Source organism: Condylura cristata, unplaced genomic scaffold (genome assembly GCF_000260355.1).
Source record: "Condylura cristata isolate star-nosed mole 26May11 unplaced genomic scaffold, ConCri1.0 scaffold00001, whole genome shotgun sequence".
Lineage (NCBI taxonomy): Eukaryota > Metazoa > Chordata > Mammalia > Eulipotyphla > Talpidae > Condylura > Condylura cristata.
This window is the reverse complement of record NW_004567102.1, coordinates 72,023,758-72,040,582: the sequence shown is the minus strand read 5'-3', so window position 1 is coordinate 72,040,582 and position 16,825 is coordinate 72,023,758. Positions and strand designations below refer to the sequence as shown.

At 42.7% G+C, this 16,825-nt stretch overlaps 1 protein-coding gene across 2 annotated transcripts in view; it reads left to right on the top strand.

Moving 5' to 3' along the window:
* LOC101627895 (NHS-like protein 1) overlaps nt 1-16,825 on the top strand; it is a 118,988-nt gene that overhangs the window by 69,912 nt on the left and 32,251 nt on the right. For both annotated transcript variants that reach the window (XM_012729138.1, XM_004674127.2), the window contains exon 3: nt 12,778-12,905. In XM_012729138.1, coding sequence (XP_012584592.1) covers nt 12,778-12,905 — 128 coding nt within the window. The remainder of the gene's footprint in view (nt 1-12,777; nt 12,906-16,825) is intronic.

Below are 16,825 nucleotides of genomic sequence, written 5' to 3'. Positions count from 1 at the left end.
ATGGTTATAGTCACTATTTTGCATGTTTTTGAAGAATTTAATAGGTCATTTGTACCTCAATGGACTTGGCCCTCCCCCCCCCAAAAAAAAAAAGAAAAAGGAACAGGTTATAGAAAGGAAAGAAGATAAAAGTCTGAAAAATCTTGTAACTGAGTTTATTATTGCTTAGCTCTGTGTTTGCATTTTTCCTGAAGAATCTTCAGTAAAATTATAAATGAAGAGGTGAAATGTGAAAGGAAAAGGTGAAATATCACTGGGTAAAGAAAGGCTATCTTTGATTTTTAAGTAAGCAGTATTAAGTTACCTGTAATCACTCATGTAGAATTTGAAGGTATTTTCTAGTTTAAACGAAACAGTCTTAGCTTTGTAGGCAGAGGGAAAAACAAAACACAAACCCTGAACAGAGGTAGGGAATATGTTGTCTCATTTTGCTCAACAAGGAACAATGACATCTTGTTCTGTTGTCATTAACTTTTCCAGAAGATGAGACAGGAGACCAGGATTATGATTGCAGTGCTGCCAGCAGCCTGTGGGAGCTTATAGCTCATCTTTGTGCTTGCTTCCTCCTCTGTAGAACATTCTGAGATCTCTTAAGTTCCCTTTTAGCTCTAAAATTCTGATCAGCCTCTTAGTCCTTAATTGTGAGAAGTTGGTTGATGAAAAGACACAGTAGGTAGAACTCACTGCTTCGCCTGAGTCCTGACAGGCAAGAATGTCTCAAGTCAAGTTTGTGTTGCCATAAAATTTTTGAGTGTCCTGCAAGTGAGAGATAGCCAGATGGAACCTGAGTCAAAGATGAAATGTCACTGGCCCTATCCTCCAGAGGCTTGAAGCTACATGGAAGATAAGCTATATGTAGGAATAACTCACTTGCAAGGTAGATAATTCTTTGACCTCACCCTTGCCCAGGAATGTTTTTATTTTATGTATTTATTTGTGCATACAAAACTGGGGTGTAGCACAGGGGTACAGGGGCTGAGAGAAGTCACCAGAGACAGAGTGGGGAGCAGAACAGGCAGATCTACTGAAACACACTGCTGAGGGTAGCAGCTGGAGAGACAGGAGAGGTCTGTTGTGCCATGTGGCTGCAGATAGCTTCATAGTGCTGAGACTTTTAACTCCTGCACCACCAGGCAGGTCTAGGAAGCTTATCTTTTAATATATACATGTGACCATGCTTCTCCTTTGTTTAATTCTTTACCAATTCCTCATCAGTGATAGGGTAAAACCCATACTGCTTAGCAGCTGGGAACCTTCATGATCTGCTCCTTGTTTATCTAGCCTTACCTGCCATATCACCCTCCCCCCATGCTTCTCTACCCCTCCACCCACGGGCTTTACCTTGCACCTTCACAGGGCTTTACCTTGCACCTGTGATGGTAAAGTCCTTTGACTGCAGTGCGAGCTTGTCTTGTCTTCCCCTCTCTCCACTGCATGTCCCAAAGAACTCCTTCTCCCTTCTGAACCACTGCCTCTCACAATGGCCAACTCTTGTTTCCCCTGAAGAATCATCTTGTCATTACCAGCTCCCCATAATAGTTCCCTGGACTTCCCAGGGCAGACTCAGGCATGTCTTTGACACTTTCCCACACATTCCTGCAGAACTTTATACCATACCTCCATTCAGTTGCTATGATTTGCTGTGTAATTCTGTCTAGATGCTTCTCACCTCACCTCATGGCAAGACTTTTGGGAGCAAGACTGTTTTTTGTCATTGGTCTTTCTCCTGCACACAGTCCAGTCATTGGTACTGTTGTGCTTATGCAGGGCCTAGAAAAGTCATCCAGAACTCAGGGGTCAGGGTTGAAGCCACAGAACAGTTGGTAGAAACACAGGAGCAAGAAGACTGGGGATGGCGGCAGCATGGGGAGTAAAGGTGAAGCCTGGAGCACTTTCTTTAGGGGACTGTGAAGGAGAAGTGAGTAAAGTGATTGGGGAAGAGTAGAAAGTCAGAATGGAGCTGTTACAGGGTGCTCAAAGCTGGCTAGAAGGCCCTGGGAAAGGCTGGTGAATTGCTCATGGGGTGACTTTTGGTGACTTTCCAAAGAACAATTTCAAGGAAGTCTTTGGATTTAATATTAAGAAGCCGGATTTCATGAAATAAGAATTAGTTTTGCAAGTGTGAGCCTATTCCCCTAAATCATATACAGTGTTGTAAACCAGTGTTAACTTCATAAGGAAAATAATAATACAAGTAATCGTTGAAAAAGTAGAGCAAACGATAGCAACAAAATAAAAAGGGCTGTTTTGAAGCATAAATAATATTATTACTTTTTAAACAGAGAGCTAAAAACATATGGTTCTGGACCAAGGCACCTATCAGAGGAAAAGCATTGCAGATGTGGAGAGACTGGGTGGGTCCCCTGAGCAGGCAGCGGACAGGGACTCCAGCAGAGGCGGAGGGAGGCGCAGCTTTCCACAGCTGCCTCTTAGAGAACGGAGGAGGTGTGTTCTGCGATGAGGCAGAGAATGGTGGCATCGTTCACCAGGTGGACTGGGCCCAGGTGGAAACATCACAGCGCTGTATTGACCAAATTGCCCATTGCGTGAATATAACCAGGTTGTTTTTTCAAAGTCAAAGGTAATGTTACTGAAGGCTTATTATTATTATTTTTTAATACCTTTGATGTTTCATCTTTTACAATTTTTGCCCTTAGGGGAAATTGCCCAATCTCTCTTAACAATGAAGTGAATTCTCTATTGAGAAAAGAGAAGAGCAAAGACAAAAATAAGGATGTTGTACCATGGAAATTATATTGTAAAGGGGCTATATAATTTCTCATGTTGAATGTGGTGGCTCATGAGATATTTTTGAATCTTTCAAGTTGTGGTAAGATACACGTTAACATTTCCATCTCACCCAATTCTGGGTGTACAGTACGGGGTAGCACTAGGGTACATCCACCCTGCTGGGCAGCCATTACCACCTCCTCCTCCAGAACATTTTCATCTTGCAAAACTGATATGATTTATTATATAAGCTACTCCGATTATGCTAAGACTCTTCTAGCTAACTCATTAATGGGAAGTCAGATGCAAGAGTAAATGAAAATGAACCGTCGTTGCTTTTCAGTTCGGTAAAGAGACGTGATCTCTCTTTCTCTCTCTCTCTTTTTTTTTTTTTTAAAAGATTTATTTATTTATTTGTGCATACAGAGCTGGGGTACAGGCCAGAGGCTCAGGGGCGGTGAGAGGCTTCACCAGAGACAGAGTGGGGAGCAGAGCAGGCAGATCGACTAAGTACACTGCTGAGGGAAGCAGCGGGCGGGCCAGGAGAGGCGGCAGGCGGGAATCGAACTCATGCGGAAGTGGCCTCAGATTCTCAGTGCTGTGCTTTAACCCGCTGCGCCACCAGGGAGGGCCTCTCTCTTTCTTTTTTAATGGTAAATAACACCCAAAAAGTAAAATAGCAAAGACAGTCACTTTGGTGATCCAGGTCTTAACAAAGTCCTGTGGATTGTTTAAACAAAAGACTTTCTGTTGTGTTTTGTGTCCCCAACTAGTCTGCTGTTTCAGCAATTCTATTTTAATTCCTGATAAAGTGAGTAACTTGAGTGGCCTCTATATTTCACTCAGTGCAGCATAAAAAAGCTACATTGAAGGTACTGTGGATAAGGTTTGTTATCATTCACTGCACAACTGAAGTCTCTGGTGTTGGTTTAGAATCTTTGCAGGCTATTTGATATTGAGTAACCTTGCTGACACTCACCTTCTACCCATGATAGGGCTTTTGCATTCTACAGTGAAATGAGATCACCTCCAATGTGGCTGCATTCTGTGGGTGTTGCAACTAAAACTTGCCAACATTTAGCACAGACTCATTAATCATGGGCATCGGAAAACTATCACTGTCATTTAAATAAGATTTAGTTCTTCAGGTCCCCTTAAATGAGTCTGGGTATGTGAAGAGAAGAAATGTCAGAAACTAGTACTCCTCAATGACAAGTAGCATTTTAAGAGTAACTCTTTTCATGGTTTCCAATGAAAAGGTCAAAAGTTTTATACAACAGCTTAAGTTTTAATATTTAACTTCTACATTTTGCAGGAAGGTTTTTATTTCCTGTTACTAGGAATTAACAACAATAAAGGGAGACTGTTAATCAAAATGAACTTTCTTCAGCCCTTCTACATAAAATGTGATTGTTTAATGTCGAAGTTGAAATGCTGGGCCCAAGATCTTTTATTTCACATATATGTCAGTGTATTAGCAGATTCATTTCTTGTTTGACTGTAGAGCTGGCGATACAACTAATGTGTATTTCCTCTCTGTGGTACTCTACTTGCCCTCTCCTGATCCCCTAAAACACTATGTAGCTTACAGTGAGATGTCATTGAGAATTGTCTAAAGCAATTTATAGGCCTGTGAATCCGGCTATCATTCATTCCATTTTGTTCCTCCTGTGAGCTGATCAGCTCTTCCGTTGCAAGGTTTCCTTCTAGCACCATCTCCTCCCTTCTACTTTCCTCCTCCTCCAAATTCTTTCAGCACTTTCTGTGAAGATGAAGCTTTTCTGTGACATCTTTTCTAGCTGACCAGAAGGCTTTGGAGCTTTGACCATAATGCAACTAGTTTTCTAATGCCAGGTTTGATCAGTTGTCCTTGAAACTCTACTGAGACTAAATTTCTTTGGATAGATTACCTTAATTCAGCCCTGAGCATCATCTTTCTAATCTCATCCTCTCCCTACCTGTTCAGCCCTTCTGTTCTCAATTCTTGAACCTATGAATGGGGCATCTCTCCCTTTAAGTTTTGTGTGGAAGCAGCCCCCACTCCATTACCCCCAATTGTGCATAAGAAGTACTGATGACATGGCCAGATATGTGTGCAGGTCCTGTACCTGTGATTAATCAAGGTGGAAAGTGTGACGCAGGATAAAATAACCTGGCGAGGCAGGGGATTGCGCCTGTCATGTAATCATAGTACCCTTTTATTTAATGAGCTCATTGAACACCTACTGAGAAGTTACACTGAATCAGAGCATGAGTCTTACGCATGATGAGGACATTGGCTTTTACTTTCAGAGCCTGGAAAGCCATTGGAGAGGTTTCAACTCAAGAGCCATGTAATGGCTCAACCCAGTTCTGTGTTCAAAGTTTACAGAAAGAGGGTGAGAGTGGAAGCTGGAGGCCAGCGGCCATTACTAAGGTTATCAGGTAAGAAATGATAGCAGCCAACTCAGGAAGCTTCCTCTGCAGTTGGAGCTGAAGTAGGAGGTAAAATAGCAGCAAGAACTCACAAGCTTTTTAATGAAATCTTGACAGTAAGACTCTACAGTAGCAACATAAAACTTTCTGAAACAGCAATATTCCTCAGGAACTAAAGTAGGTGCACTTTCTCCCCTGTTCTGATATGTACCCCATCAGCCAAACTCTTCTTTAGTCTTTGATTCCTGTTTTTCTCTTAACTTATTTTGGTGGTGGCTGTGGCTCATTTATGACATAATGAAAAAAACAGATTAGCCCTTTTTTTCTCCCTCAGGCCTTTTATCATATTGAATTTATAATAACACAGGAAATATCAGGCTATCAAAATTTTCTTTTCCTCCTCAGAGCATCCCCGGCACCTCTTCAAAGTAGAAAAGATGTCTCCTTTTTCACACTCACCTCCACCCTCAAGTGGACATCAGGCTGACCATCCTCAATCAATTTCTCCTTTTCTTGTAATGTGCCTCCCAGACCGGCACCATTAGCCTCACTTGGAAACATATTTAGAAATGCATGTTCTCAGGCCCATCCTGACCAACTGAGTCAGACCTCTGGCAGTGGACCCAGCAAAGAAAGGGCTTAGGAAACCTTCCAGGTCATTCAGATGCCTCTCTAAAATATATATATATATGCATACAGAACTGGGCCATAAGTGCAGGAGCGGTGAAAGGATTCACCAGAGACAGAGTGGGGAGCAGAACAGGCAGATCGACGAGGTACACTGCTGAGGGGAGCAGCAGGCGAGACAGGAGAGGTCTGCTGTGCCATGTGGGTCACCTCTGGGGCTGGGGATTGAACTTGCACTGAAGAAGCTGCAGCTGGCTTGCAGTGCTGCGATTTAACCTGTTGTGCCACCAGGGAGGGCCCTCAGATGCCTCTTAATTTGGAGTTCTCTGCTTATAGTCACTTGAGATGTTTGGCAAGTCAGCTACATTGTAAGTACCTTAAAAGTTGGAGCCTACAGCCCTCCCTGGTGGCATATTTTCTGATTGGCCCCTCTTTCTTTCTACAATTAAGCAAATTTTTGCACCAGCGCCTGGAACATTTTGTCCTAACGTGCCCCTTTAGGAGATAGTTTCAGAACTTTTGGAGATACTTAGGCTTACTCATTCTTACCATATTTTATCCGTTAATGCTTAATGCCTCCTTATTCTTTTATTTTTTTGTGGTGCTTCGGATGCTAAGTATCATTCAAGTGTGATGACTGGTGAAGAAGGGGCCTTATGGACTCAAATATGCATTTACTGGAAGAAAAGTTTAAGTTTAATTCTTTATGTGTGATAAGCTTTCCTGGCACTAAGTCAGTTTCCTTGTATCGCTGTATAAAAACTTGTAGTAAACGGGAGGGGAAAAGAATGGCTCAATAGTCTAATTCTAAACTGAAAGGGCATATTTATTTGAGGTCTAGCATTTAAACAGGCTGTCAAATTATCTGGGAAAACACCCATTTAAAAGATCTATATTAAATTATTTAAGATTTAGAACAACTTTCCACAAAATTGATAAACTAAAAGGAAGTAGTAACTGGATAACATTTAAACACATTTATTCTTTTTAATTATATTCTGATTTGTTGGTTCTTGAAGACAATTTAAATAAATTGAAGTTCATGTCTTGAAGTATTTATAGAAACTCCATAGCACAGCACTGTGCAGCTATCTGTAGCTGCTTCAGCACTAGTTTAATCCCTGGCCAGGGAGGTGACACACATGGCGCAGCAGACCTCTCCTGACCCACCCGCTGCTCCCGTCAGCAGTGTACTTCGTCAGTCAGCTTGTTCTGCTCCTCTGTCTGGTGAATCCTCTCACTGCCCCTGCACCTCTGGCCTATATCCCACTTCTGTGTGCATAAATAAATAAATCTTTTTTAAAATCCACTGAATCTCTATATCCTGTGAGAACTGACAGAGGAGCTAAGGAGGTAGACCAATAGTTTCTCATATGGACGCATTCAGGCTAGGATAGAAGGTTGGAGTAACCAGGGAAATTTTTGTGGCATTGAGGATTTGATGTGGGGCTCAAAGGAGACATGGCATTTTGAATAAGCTGCCATGAAGAAGCTCAGAGGGTTAGAGGGTCTGCAGCAAGCATGGCGGCTTCTCCTGCAGGCTAGTAGGCCCAGACCACCATCATCCATAAGAGGAAGATGGTGATGGTGATATGTGGTTGGTAGATTAATACGTGAAATTAATATACATTGAAGAATTTATAAATTAATTTTCAGAGGGGATCAAAGGATTTTTATCTTTCATTTAAATGCTAAGTATGTAGCATTTTCCCCTATAGAATTGCTGTCCCTTTGAGGTAGAGATGAGTTCTTCCCTAACCATAATTTTAGAAGGCATTAAATACCAATATTCTTTAAGGTGAACATTTTTACTTATTTTATATTCACTTTGTGGTTATGAAAAGTGAGTGTAGAAAGCAAACTGTAGTAGAATTCCTTGAATATTGTTTCTTTCCAGGAAATAGTTTAAGGACACTAAAATCCCCTACTGAATATATTGTAAAGACTAGTGTTCTTTTATACATTGGGGAGGAACGTAGGGGCAACTTCTCAGCAGAATCAGCACAATTGTCTACCAGTTGTTCCTCTCAGAAAGGAACACGAGCTTTGGGGCCAGAGCACCTGGGTATGTTGGCTCAGATGCTAGGAGCAAGTTTTCTTTTGGAGTTCAATGTTTCTTATATAAAATGTGCATAGTTGTAATCCCCACCCATTAGGGTCATGGTGAAGAGTAAATGATTTACCGTGTGTAACATGCTTAGAACAGTGGCTTATTCAGACCGGGAGCCCCAATGAGAGTTTGTTTCATTAACAGACAGCTGCTGAGAATTGTGATATCTTGTCTGTCCCCCCCACACAGGGCATCATTTCTTAACACCTGAGTGGTGAGTTCTGAGGCTTCCTAGTCAAATGGGTGCCTCCAGATGCCCAGTTCCTGTCATACTTTTACTCCATGGTTCTCTAAGGCTCTTGCCAAGGGGCAGCCCTTTTTCTCCTTTCTTCTGACCTTACTTAAGATCCTTAGCATCTCCTGGTTCCATATTATTTTAGTACCCTGAGGCTCCCATGACAAAGGACTGCAGGCATGATGATTTAAAACAGAAATCTATAATCTAGTTCTGGAGACTAGAAGTCCAAAATCCAGTTGTTAATAGGGCCCTGCTCCCTCTGACTCTTGCCTCTTCCAGCTCCTGGCGGTGCTGGGCTTCTCTGGTGCAGGATGTCGAGCTCTCCACTCTGCCTCCATCCTCACACGCCTGCTCCCCTTGCTGTGCATGCGTGTGTGCATTTTCATATGTTCCCATGTCTTCATTTTCTCTTCTTGGAAAGCCATCAGTTGTACTGGATTAAGGCATATGCCCCATGATCTCATTTTAACCTGAGTCTATCTAGAAAGACCCTATTTCCAAATCAGGCCACATTCACAAGTCCCAGGGGTGAGGACTCCAGCATATCTTTTGGAGGATGTACTTCATAACAAGTACACTCAAATCAGAGAACCTCAGTCCTTTCTTCTTGCTTTCTCATTTCCAATATACTTAATACATTGACCAAACAACTGGCTAATAGTCTAACAGTCTAAAAACATCCCTCAATGTGAGGCTTTGTGTTATGTAAAATTAAGTTATAAACTTATATTTCTCAAGTTAGATCAATTCAGATATTTCTTAGAATGAGAAACACATCCTTGCAATGTTTCAGTAGAGATATAATCAAAACCTTGGGGAAATTGTACAATCTTAAAGCTTTGGGCAACCAAACATCTAATTATGGAATTGCCTACTAAACTTTAAAATGGAAGCATTAGAAGTAGTTATGGCTTACTGGTAAATTTGAACCGTGGTACCAGTTTTGGGTTCCTCACTCTAGGGAGGTTCCATGCAAACTTCTGATGTCCTGTAGCCTCATTTTTCACTTCAGAGAAGAGAGCACATGGAAACATTTTTTGAATGTGTCTTGTGACAGCTTCCCAGGAAAAATAATGTTCCAGCTTTACAGAGATGGAATCTGAGTTTCCAAGAGGTTGGGAGGTTATCTCCAGGGCTCACAGGTGTGCCTGGATGCTGGGCACTCGGCTGCTTCTCCACATCAAACCTCTCCATTCATTGGTTAATCTCCTGTTCTGAAACACAGAGGGGTAGCTTTTCATAACTGTTTGTACATTCCACTTCAGAAGTCTCCATTTTGTTCAAGAAGTCTGGGGATACACATTAAATAATGGTGAGAGTGGGTGAATGGACTCTGGAGCTTCACTCAGGGTCTGTTTGAAATCATCCTTTGATCATTTTTTAATAATCTAATCTTCCCTCTTGCTCATGAAATGGGACTGCCCTTCCCTGTGCTATTTGAGATTAGGTGTGGCCATGTGGCTTGTTTTTTCTCAGTAAACAGGAACGGAAGTAACCTTTGGAACCTCTACCAGAAGTTCCAAGACATGAGAAGCCGCACACTCTAATCTTACTGCCCTGAGGTCAAGCAGGCCCAAGAGGAGGTAGAATTTGAACCTGTCAGGTCCCTGCGTAACTGGTGCGCAGGGACTGTTGGCCCTGCTTGGTGAGGAAAGTCTGCAGGGCAGAGTCTTCTAGTTTTAACCCACTGAGTTCTTAGAGATGTTTGTAACTGCTTCATATTCTAGCTCTTCGAGACTAGGAGCAAAACATAGAATTTGGAGATCCAACAAGAATCTCCAGTAGGAAAAATTATTTTGGAAATAAAGCTGCTGATAACAGAATCTCGTAACTCACCTACAACATTAAAATGGGAAGTCTAAAAATAGCTTATTGTGAGAAAGCTTAGAGGCCAAAGTTGTGTTTATGTCATAAGATGGTTAGATGACCATCTAGTTCTGACATTATTAATTTTTTTTTCTTCTCTACTTTAAACTTTGGCCATCAAGAAATACAGACCTATTGTTCTTGCACTAAAGGAAATAATTTGATATGAAAGGAAGGAGAAAATTTGTGGTTGAGAAACCGAAGGCCACATGAACAGTGACACCTTTATCCAGGTAGTCCTGGGGGGAACAATAACATGGTTTTGCTCTCCATTTCTGTTGCAAGAAGAGTGCATGTTGAAGGCAGATCTTCTATTACAGTCAGTATCTTGTTTCTGGCCTGTAACTGCTGCATAACTGGCTTTAAATAATGCTCTGCCTTGCTGGTGCTCTGGGTGTTGTTCTAGAAAGCCTTTGTCAGGAATGGCTTGCGCTTACTTAGATCTCACTGTCAGACAATAGACATAGTTATTCACAAACAAAGCCATGGTTTTAGGAACTGAGAGTGCTTGCAATTCGACAAGAGGAAGTTTTCCCTAGAATTTAATAAGTGACAATGGAATCGAATGAGTACTACGTGTCAGAAATTTGAGGACTGTAAAAAAATTGGTCATCTGCCATAAGTTTATACCGCCTACTTTAATCTTAAATCAAGGCATCTTGTTTCAGTTGACAGACTACTTTTGTTGTGCTGTTTACACATTTCTGTGATTTAAACTTCACGAAGGAATAAAGAGGCTTCGGGCTCAGCTGCTCCAAGGGTGATATACCCAGGAAGTGCTAATAATTGTCAGCCTTTCCTGTGCTTTTCAGCACGTGGTTAACAAGTTTGCAATATGTTAGCCTTTTAACAGTTAACATGCATCATTTTAATACTGGTGCCACGAATATCAGAACTAGTATCTCCCTTAGAAATTATCTTAATTTCTTGGCCTACCTTTCATTTCCTAGCAGGGAGCCTTTTTGCAAACATAATCATATATGGCATCCCATGTGTTAAAACAGGCTTTATTCGTGTCATGAAATTTTATAATTTCAAACTTCTTAAAGGATCACTTAGTAGCAGTGAAAGGAAATTTCAACCGGTGAAGGACTTATTTTCAAATGGCCTTGACCAAAGAAAAAAATGGTCTTGACCTTCATTTTGTATTTTGTATTGTTTGTTGAGTATGTAAAACGCTGAATTATATGATAGTAGCTGCAAATGGTAAAACTCTTTATTGGCTTTTTTTATAAGGTTCACCCTGAGTCCATAGGAAACTTTAGTTTTATAGGACCACAGAAAAGTTAATTTAGGAGCACAAGTTAATGAAATGTAAAACTGTTACTGAGCCTGAATGTTCCTTTTTTAATCCTAATGTTATGGAAAGAAAACCAGATATTCTCGGATTCTAGCACTCTGCACAGGACACCATCTGAAAACCATAAATCATGCTTTATGTGACATCTCTGTTGACAGACAGTGTGTGGATTCTGGCTAGACTATATTATTTTAAGGAAATTCAAAGATTGGAGACTATCTGAAAATCTTTCTCATCAGAAAGGGTTAAATTAGCATGAGTATATTCCCATGAAAGAAAATTTCTGGAAGCTTCAGAAATTAAAAGAAAAAATGTTTTCCATTTTACTCAAATTAGAAGTGTTTGTCAGCCCAGCCCACAAATTACGTAGCCAGTAAGTAACTGGAGTAGCAGTATTTAACTCGCTTAGGGTCACATGAATTTTTCACTTTGATATTTTAAAAGATCCTCATGACTTTTTCACGGCATTTAAAAATGCCTGATTTATTGTTTTGGATTGGAAACTTTCTACATTCCGCTTAGATGGACGAAGGATTTTTAATTCCCGGGCTGGAGAATTTTGTACCTCCACTGAAGCAACAGACCTGATCAGGTCCTAGTGCTAGGGAAAAAAAAAACTGGTGATGCCCTACTTTAGTTCTGTGCTGCTAGGTGTGGGATTTTGTGAAACTTTTCCCAAAAAAAGCAAACACATTTCGCATTCCTCTAGCAAGCTGGGTATTTAAAGAAACCCTGTGCTGAAGCGCTCCGAGCACCTGACCCTCCAAGGTGTGCTTGACTGGCAATTGAAAAGCTCTGGGCCTTTAAAAAGCAAGAGGACTTGACTTGAAGCCGTCATCCCCACTGTCAAGGGTACCAGCTGGCAAATCCCCCTGAAGAGAGACCTTCGTCTCTAATCAGCCGGTGGCTCCCTTCCTCTGGCCATCCTGTTGACTCACAGTGCCGGGCATTCCCAGGGAGTCATCTCAGCCGCCTGCCCAGCTTCATATGAGTGCCGCGCACAGATGATGGGCTGTATTCCACCACAGTAAGTTTAGGAGTAAAAATAAAATGACAGCATTATAATCCATGACTTCTCATGTCACTTCCAGCAGGTGATTCTAGAAAGCGAGTTCAGTCTAAGAATCACCTGCCTTTTTTGACATGGACTGATATAATCCAAGATTGTGTGTACAGAAGAATAGGAATTAAGCCCATGGATTCAAATTCTTAGCTCCTAGCTTCCTCATATAACATTACAGAGGAAGTAATTTCATGAACCTCAACTTGATTCAAAGCTTTCTTGTGTGAAGTCTAGTGATGACCCATTAAAGTATTAAACATGACTGGTGTGTTGTCGGTGCTCCGCTCCTGATGACTTTGAATCATTTTTGTCATTATTTATTTGAAATCTTATTATACCCAGGAAAATACTTCTAGAAAAAGTAAATCAGGAGAAATAAATCCTGCCAGCTAACCCCCTTTCTGCCCTCCCTGACTGTGCCTCTCCAGAGTGTGATAAACTGCGCCGAGATGGCTGCCGCAGCTCCCAGTTCTACTCCCAAGGACCGACCTTTGCAGCCAGCTGCAGCCCGCTCTGCGATGACTGTCAAGATGAGTCTGATGAAGCAGACCAAAAGGTACGTTAGCCATTCCATTCAGCAGGGCACCGGATTGGATCCCAGAACAAAGAAGGGTGTGAACAAACTGGCGAGATGAGAAAAAGGTTGGTTAGGAGAGACACTGCGGTAGTCAATGTCTTAAGAGTTTATTTGAGCAAACAATTTGAATTAGGCAGCATCAAATCTAGCAAACAGAAGAGAGCTCTAAGTGCTGTTCAGATGCAACACTTGTATCTGAAGAAGTGGGTGGGAACAAGGAAGCTACGCTAGGCACGCATGCATCAGCTTGGTGATGGCAGGGCTCCCTTCCTCTCGGGACGGCGGGGCCTGGCCTGCAGGTCCCTGCAAACATGCAGTTTATTTTTATTGTGGTAACATTGGGCACGGTATGGTTGTGCGGATCTGAAGAGACAGGATCCTGTCCCTTGCTAGTTTGTTAACTAGCGAAAGTATTTTGCTTTTATATACCAGCGAATGGTATATGTAGATTTATATACCATTAGTGATATTTATGGGAAACTTCATTTTTTCTTAAATATATCAACAACCATGTTGAATTCTGTTCAAATTTTTCAAAGGCGTTAGGTCTGTGCTGCCTTCTCTCAACAGCTTATGCTTAGAAATTGGTTTCAGGATAAAAATTATATCAAAGTACATAATTGTTAGTTATTATATATAAATAAACATCCACGAAGTATGCCATAGTATTAAGTCACTATGCGACCTGCCCCCCCTTCCTTCCTGCCTCTCTCCTCTCCCCTCCAACCCCACCCCTCACCCCCGGTTGCATTCAGCACTCTGTTAGGCTACGTCGTTCAATTTCTACAACTTCTTGGTTCCATGAAGCATCAAAAAGCCCTCCTGCCACCCCTTTCTATTCCATATGCAGTTTGGCCGTCTTGGAGCACATTCTCCATCTCTGTGTGTATTCAGAATTGTTGGATTAATTGCAATGCCCTCACCAGAGCGTCTGCTCCCCGCCCCCTTCTTAGCTGTACAGAGTTGACGAGATAGTGCTGTTTGCGGTGACAAAGGTTCTGAATGGGCGCGTGGACATTAACCTTTGTGTGTCCTGTGCTTTACCACCGCCAGTGGGCCCCTCACCCTGGCTCATGCTCAGGTAGCTTCAGGTGCCCCCTGGGGGTTCACTTATGAGTGCCCCACCCCATGCTTGGGGTACATGATTGGCTGCTTAGTGTGTCTTTCAGTTAGCAACCTAGTGAATAATGTCTGCTGAGTAAGTGGTCACCCCAAATCAGCATCTGTAGTAATCTCACTGCCACCACCACATTCCGATGATGCTCTGAGGTTTTGAAGTTATGCCTCGGTGGTAGTCATTTGGAATGCAGACACCTTCCTCATCCCTCCACCGAGTGCCCAGACATGGCTATTTGAAGCACAGAATTCCCACTCATTTATGAACCAAGGGTTTGTTGATTGCCTCTGGGTTGTCAGAACCATTCCTGGTGACAGAGCTATCAATGATGCGAGCAAAGGGAATCCTCGCCCTCAGTGGGTCTTTGATTTGAGGGTGAGATCCAGAGAGTAAACAAGCGATGGTGATGTCTTAAAAAGTGCTCCAGGGTAAAAGAAGCAGAACAAGACAGAGAGGTGCTTGTAACTTTAAAAGTACAGGCTTTCCTGAGCGAAGGGTGATTGGGATTTAAAAAAAAATCTTGGGGCTCTCGTGGCCTAAGAAAACATCTCAGTGCTATCACTTTTATGTCCCGAGATCAATGCCCCACCAGGTTGTTGACCCACTATGGCACAGCAGACCTCTCCTGTCTCACCTGCTGCTGCCCTCAGCTGTGCGTTTCAGTAAATCTGCCTGCTATACTCCCCTTTCTGTCTCTGGTGAGTCCTCTCACTCACACACACACCCCCAACTCTGGTCTGCACCCCACTTCTATGCAAAAATTAAATTTTTTAAAAAAAGAAAAGAGAACTATCCAGGAGAAGAACATTACAGGGAGAAGCAGCAGCCATTGCAGTCAAACAGGCTGCTCTGCATTCATTGAGTCAACAAATACTTGGTTTGCATCTCCAGCCTAGTCTGCCAAGCATTGTTGTATATTCTGAGGGCCAGAACATACCTGTTTCTATGTAACACGAACAGGTATCATGTAACGCCCCACCCATTAATGAGGGTAACAGAGAGTGAGGAACACGTTAGAGGCATAGGCTGCACTTTCAGACTGTTCGAGAAGGACCCGATCATGTCACTAGAGCTGGTCTCCAGTGAGGTGCAGGCACGCTGCAGGCGAGTATCCTGGGGGACAAGCTCTAGGAAGAAAAGCTGCCAAGGCTGGAGCTGGCAAACCAGTGATCCTGGAGGAGCAGGGGCAGAGACCGGGGGCCAGGCAGTGAGCACAGTAATGATGGCTTTGGGGAGAGAGCTGAGGGTCAGATCACGTAAGACCTGCTCCACCATGTAAGGGCTGGGAACTGGTTCTTGGGTGTGATGGGAAGGTGCTGGTGGAATTGAGAAGGAAAGCAGGTGACCTAATTTACTATTATTGCGTGTAGTTTCACGACTGCATGGAGACAAGGTCATAGAGAGTGGACAGTGGGAGCAGGGTGGCAAGTCAGCAGACTTGGTGATGATCCCGCAAAGAAGCCCGATGAGGGCCGGGGCCCATGTGACAGCTGTGAAGACTCGGGGTTTGTTTTGAAAGTGGATCCTACAGAATTTCTTGAAGCTATGTGGAAAAGAGGCATCAAGGGTGACCCATTTCCTGTCTCTCCAACTTGCGCCCTCTAGATTCTCACTATCGAAATTATTTGATCCCATGAGAAATTCCAATGCTTCGACCCTGTCCTTGCCACGAGCTTCGCCATCCTGCCCCAGCTGATTTCACGCAGGCCACATCCTCCCCCCTTCATAGCACACACACTCGGCTCTGCTGGCGCTTCCTTCTGTTTATTTCCTAGAGAAAACCCAAACCAGTTTAACCCAATTCTCTCGCTAACTAAAGCCTGGTTAGCTAAACAGGCTGGAGGCCAATACCAGGTTCTACTAGCCAGTCTCGCTGTAAATGAGGGCCCTCGAGTACTGCCCAGCGCTCTGTTCTGTCAATGCACCAGTTCCTATTCCACTTCAAATTATAGTTCTCAGCTCCTCTCAGATCTCCAAACACCACTTTTTCTGCTTTACTCTTGAATACTGTCTTTGATCTTTACTGTGCCAGAAGGAAAAAAAAGAATCGGAGGCGAATCTTTCCAACTACAAACGTACTAAGCTGCCATGTCTGCTGCTCTGCCTGCCGCTGCTGTCAGGCGACAACAGTCCTTGCTGCTCTTCTGCCCGCTCTGTTCCAAGGACCTGACCGCTGACCAGCACACTCTTATTTTTCCAGTGGAACAAGGAAGACTGACTTCTCAAGGACTTCATATTCACCGTTTACCCCTCTATTGCCTAACTGATTTTCTCTCGCTCTCTGTTGCATCATAACCTTCATCATAAAACATCCTGGATGTTCTTTCATCTTGAAGAAATCTTCCTTTGACCTTCATCGCCCTCCAAGCTCTGCTCAGTTTTCATTGCTCTTTATAATACAACTTCTGCAATGCACTGTCTAGACTTGCTATTGGAATTGCCTTTCCTTCATCTCCTTTGAACTCCCTCCAGACAAACTTTTACCCCAAAAAGTTTGAAGCTGCTCTTGTTAAGTTGCTGAAGCTCCTCTTGTTTCATCCATCTGTCACTTCTACCTTCCAAAATCTAGTGCTTCATTCTCAAATCTTTCAGCAACATCTGAATGGATTTCAGGAGAAAAATCACATAATAACCATAGAAACTGATAAGGCATTTGATATAATTTAATAGCCATTCTTGACTTAAAAAAATACTCATTAAGGGCCCCCTCTGGTGGCGCAGTGGGTTAAAGCACACCACCAAGAGGCTTAAGCCACCTCTGCATGAGTTCGATTCCTGCCTG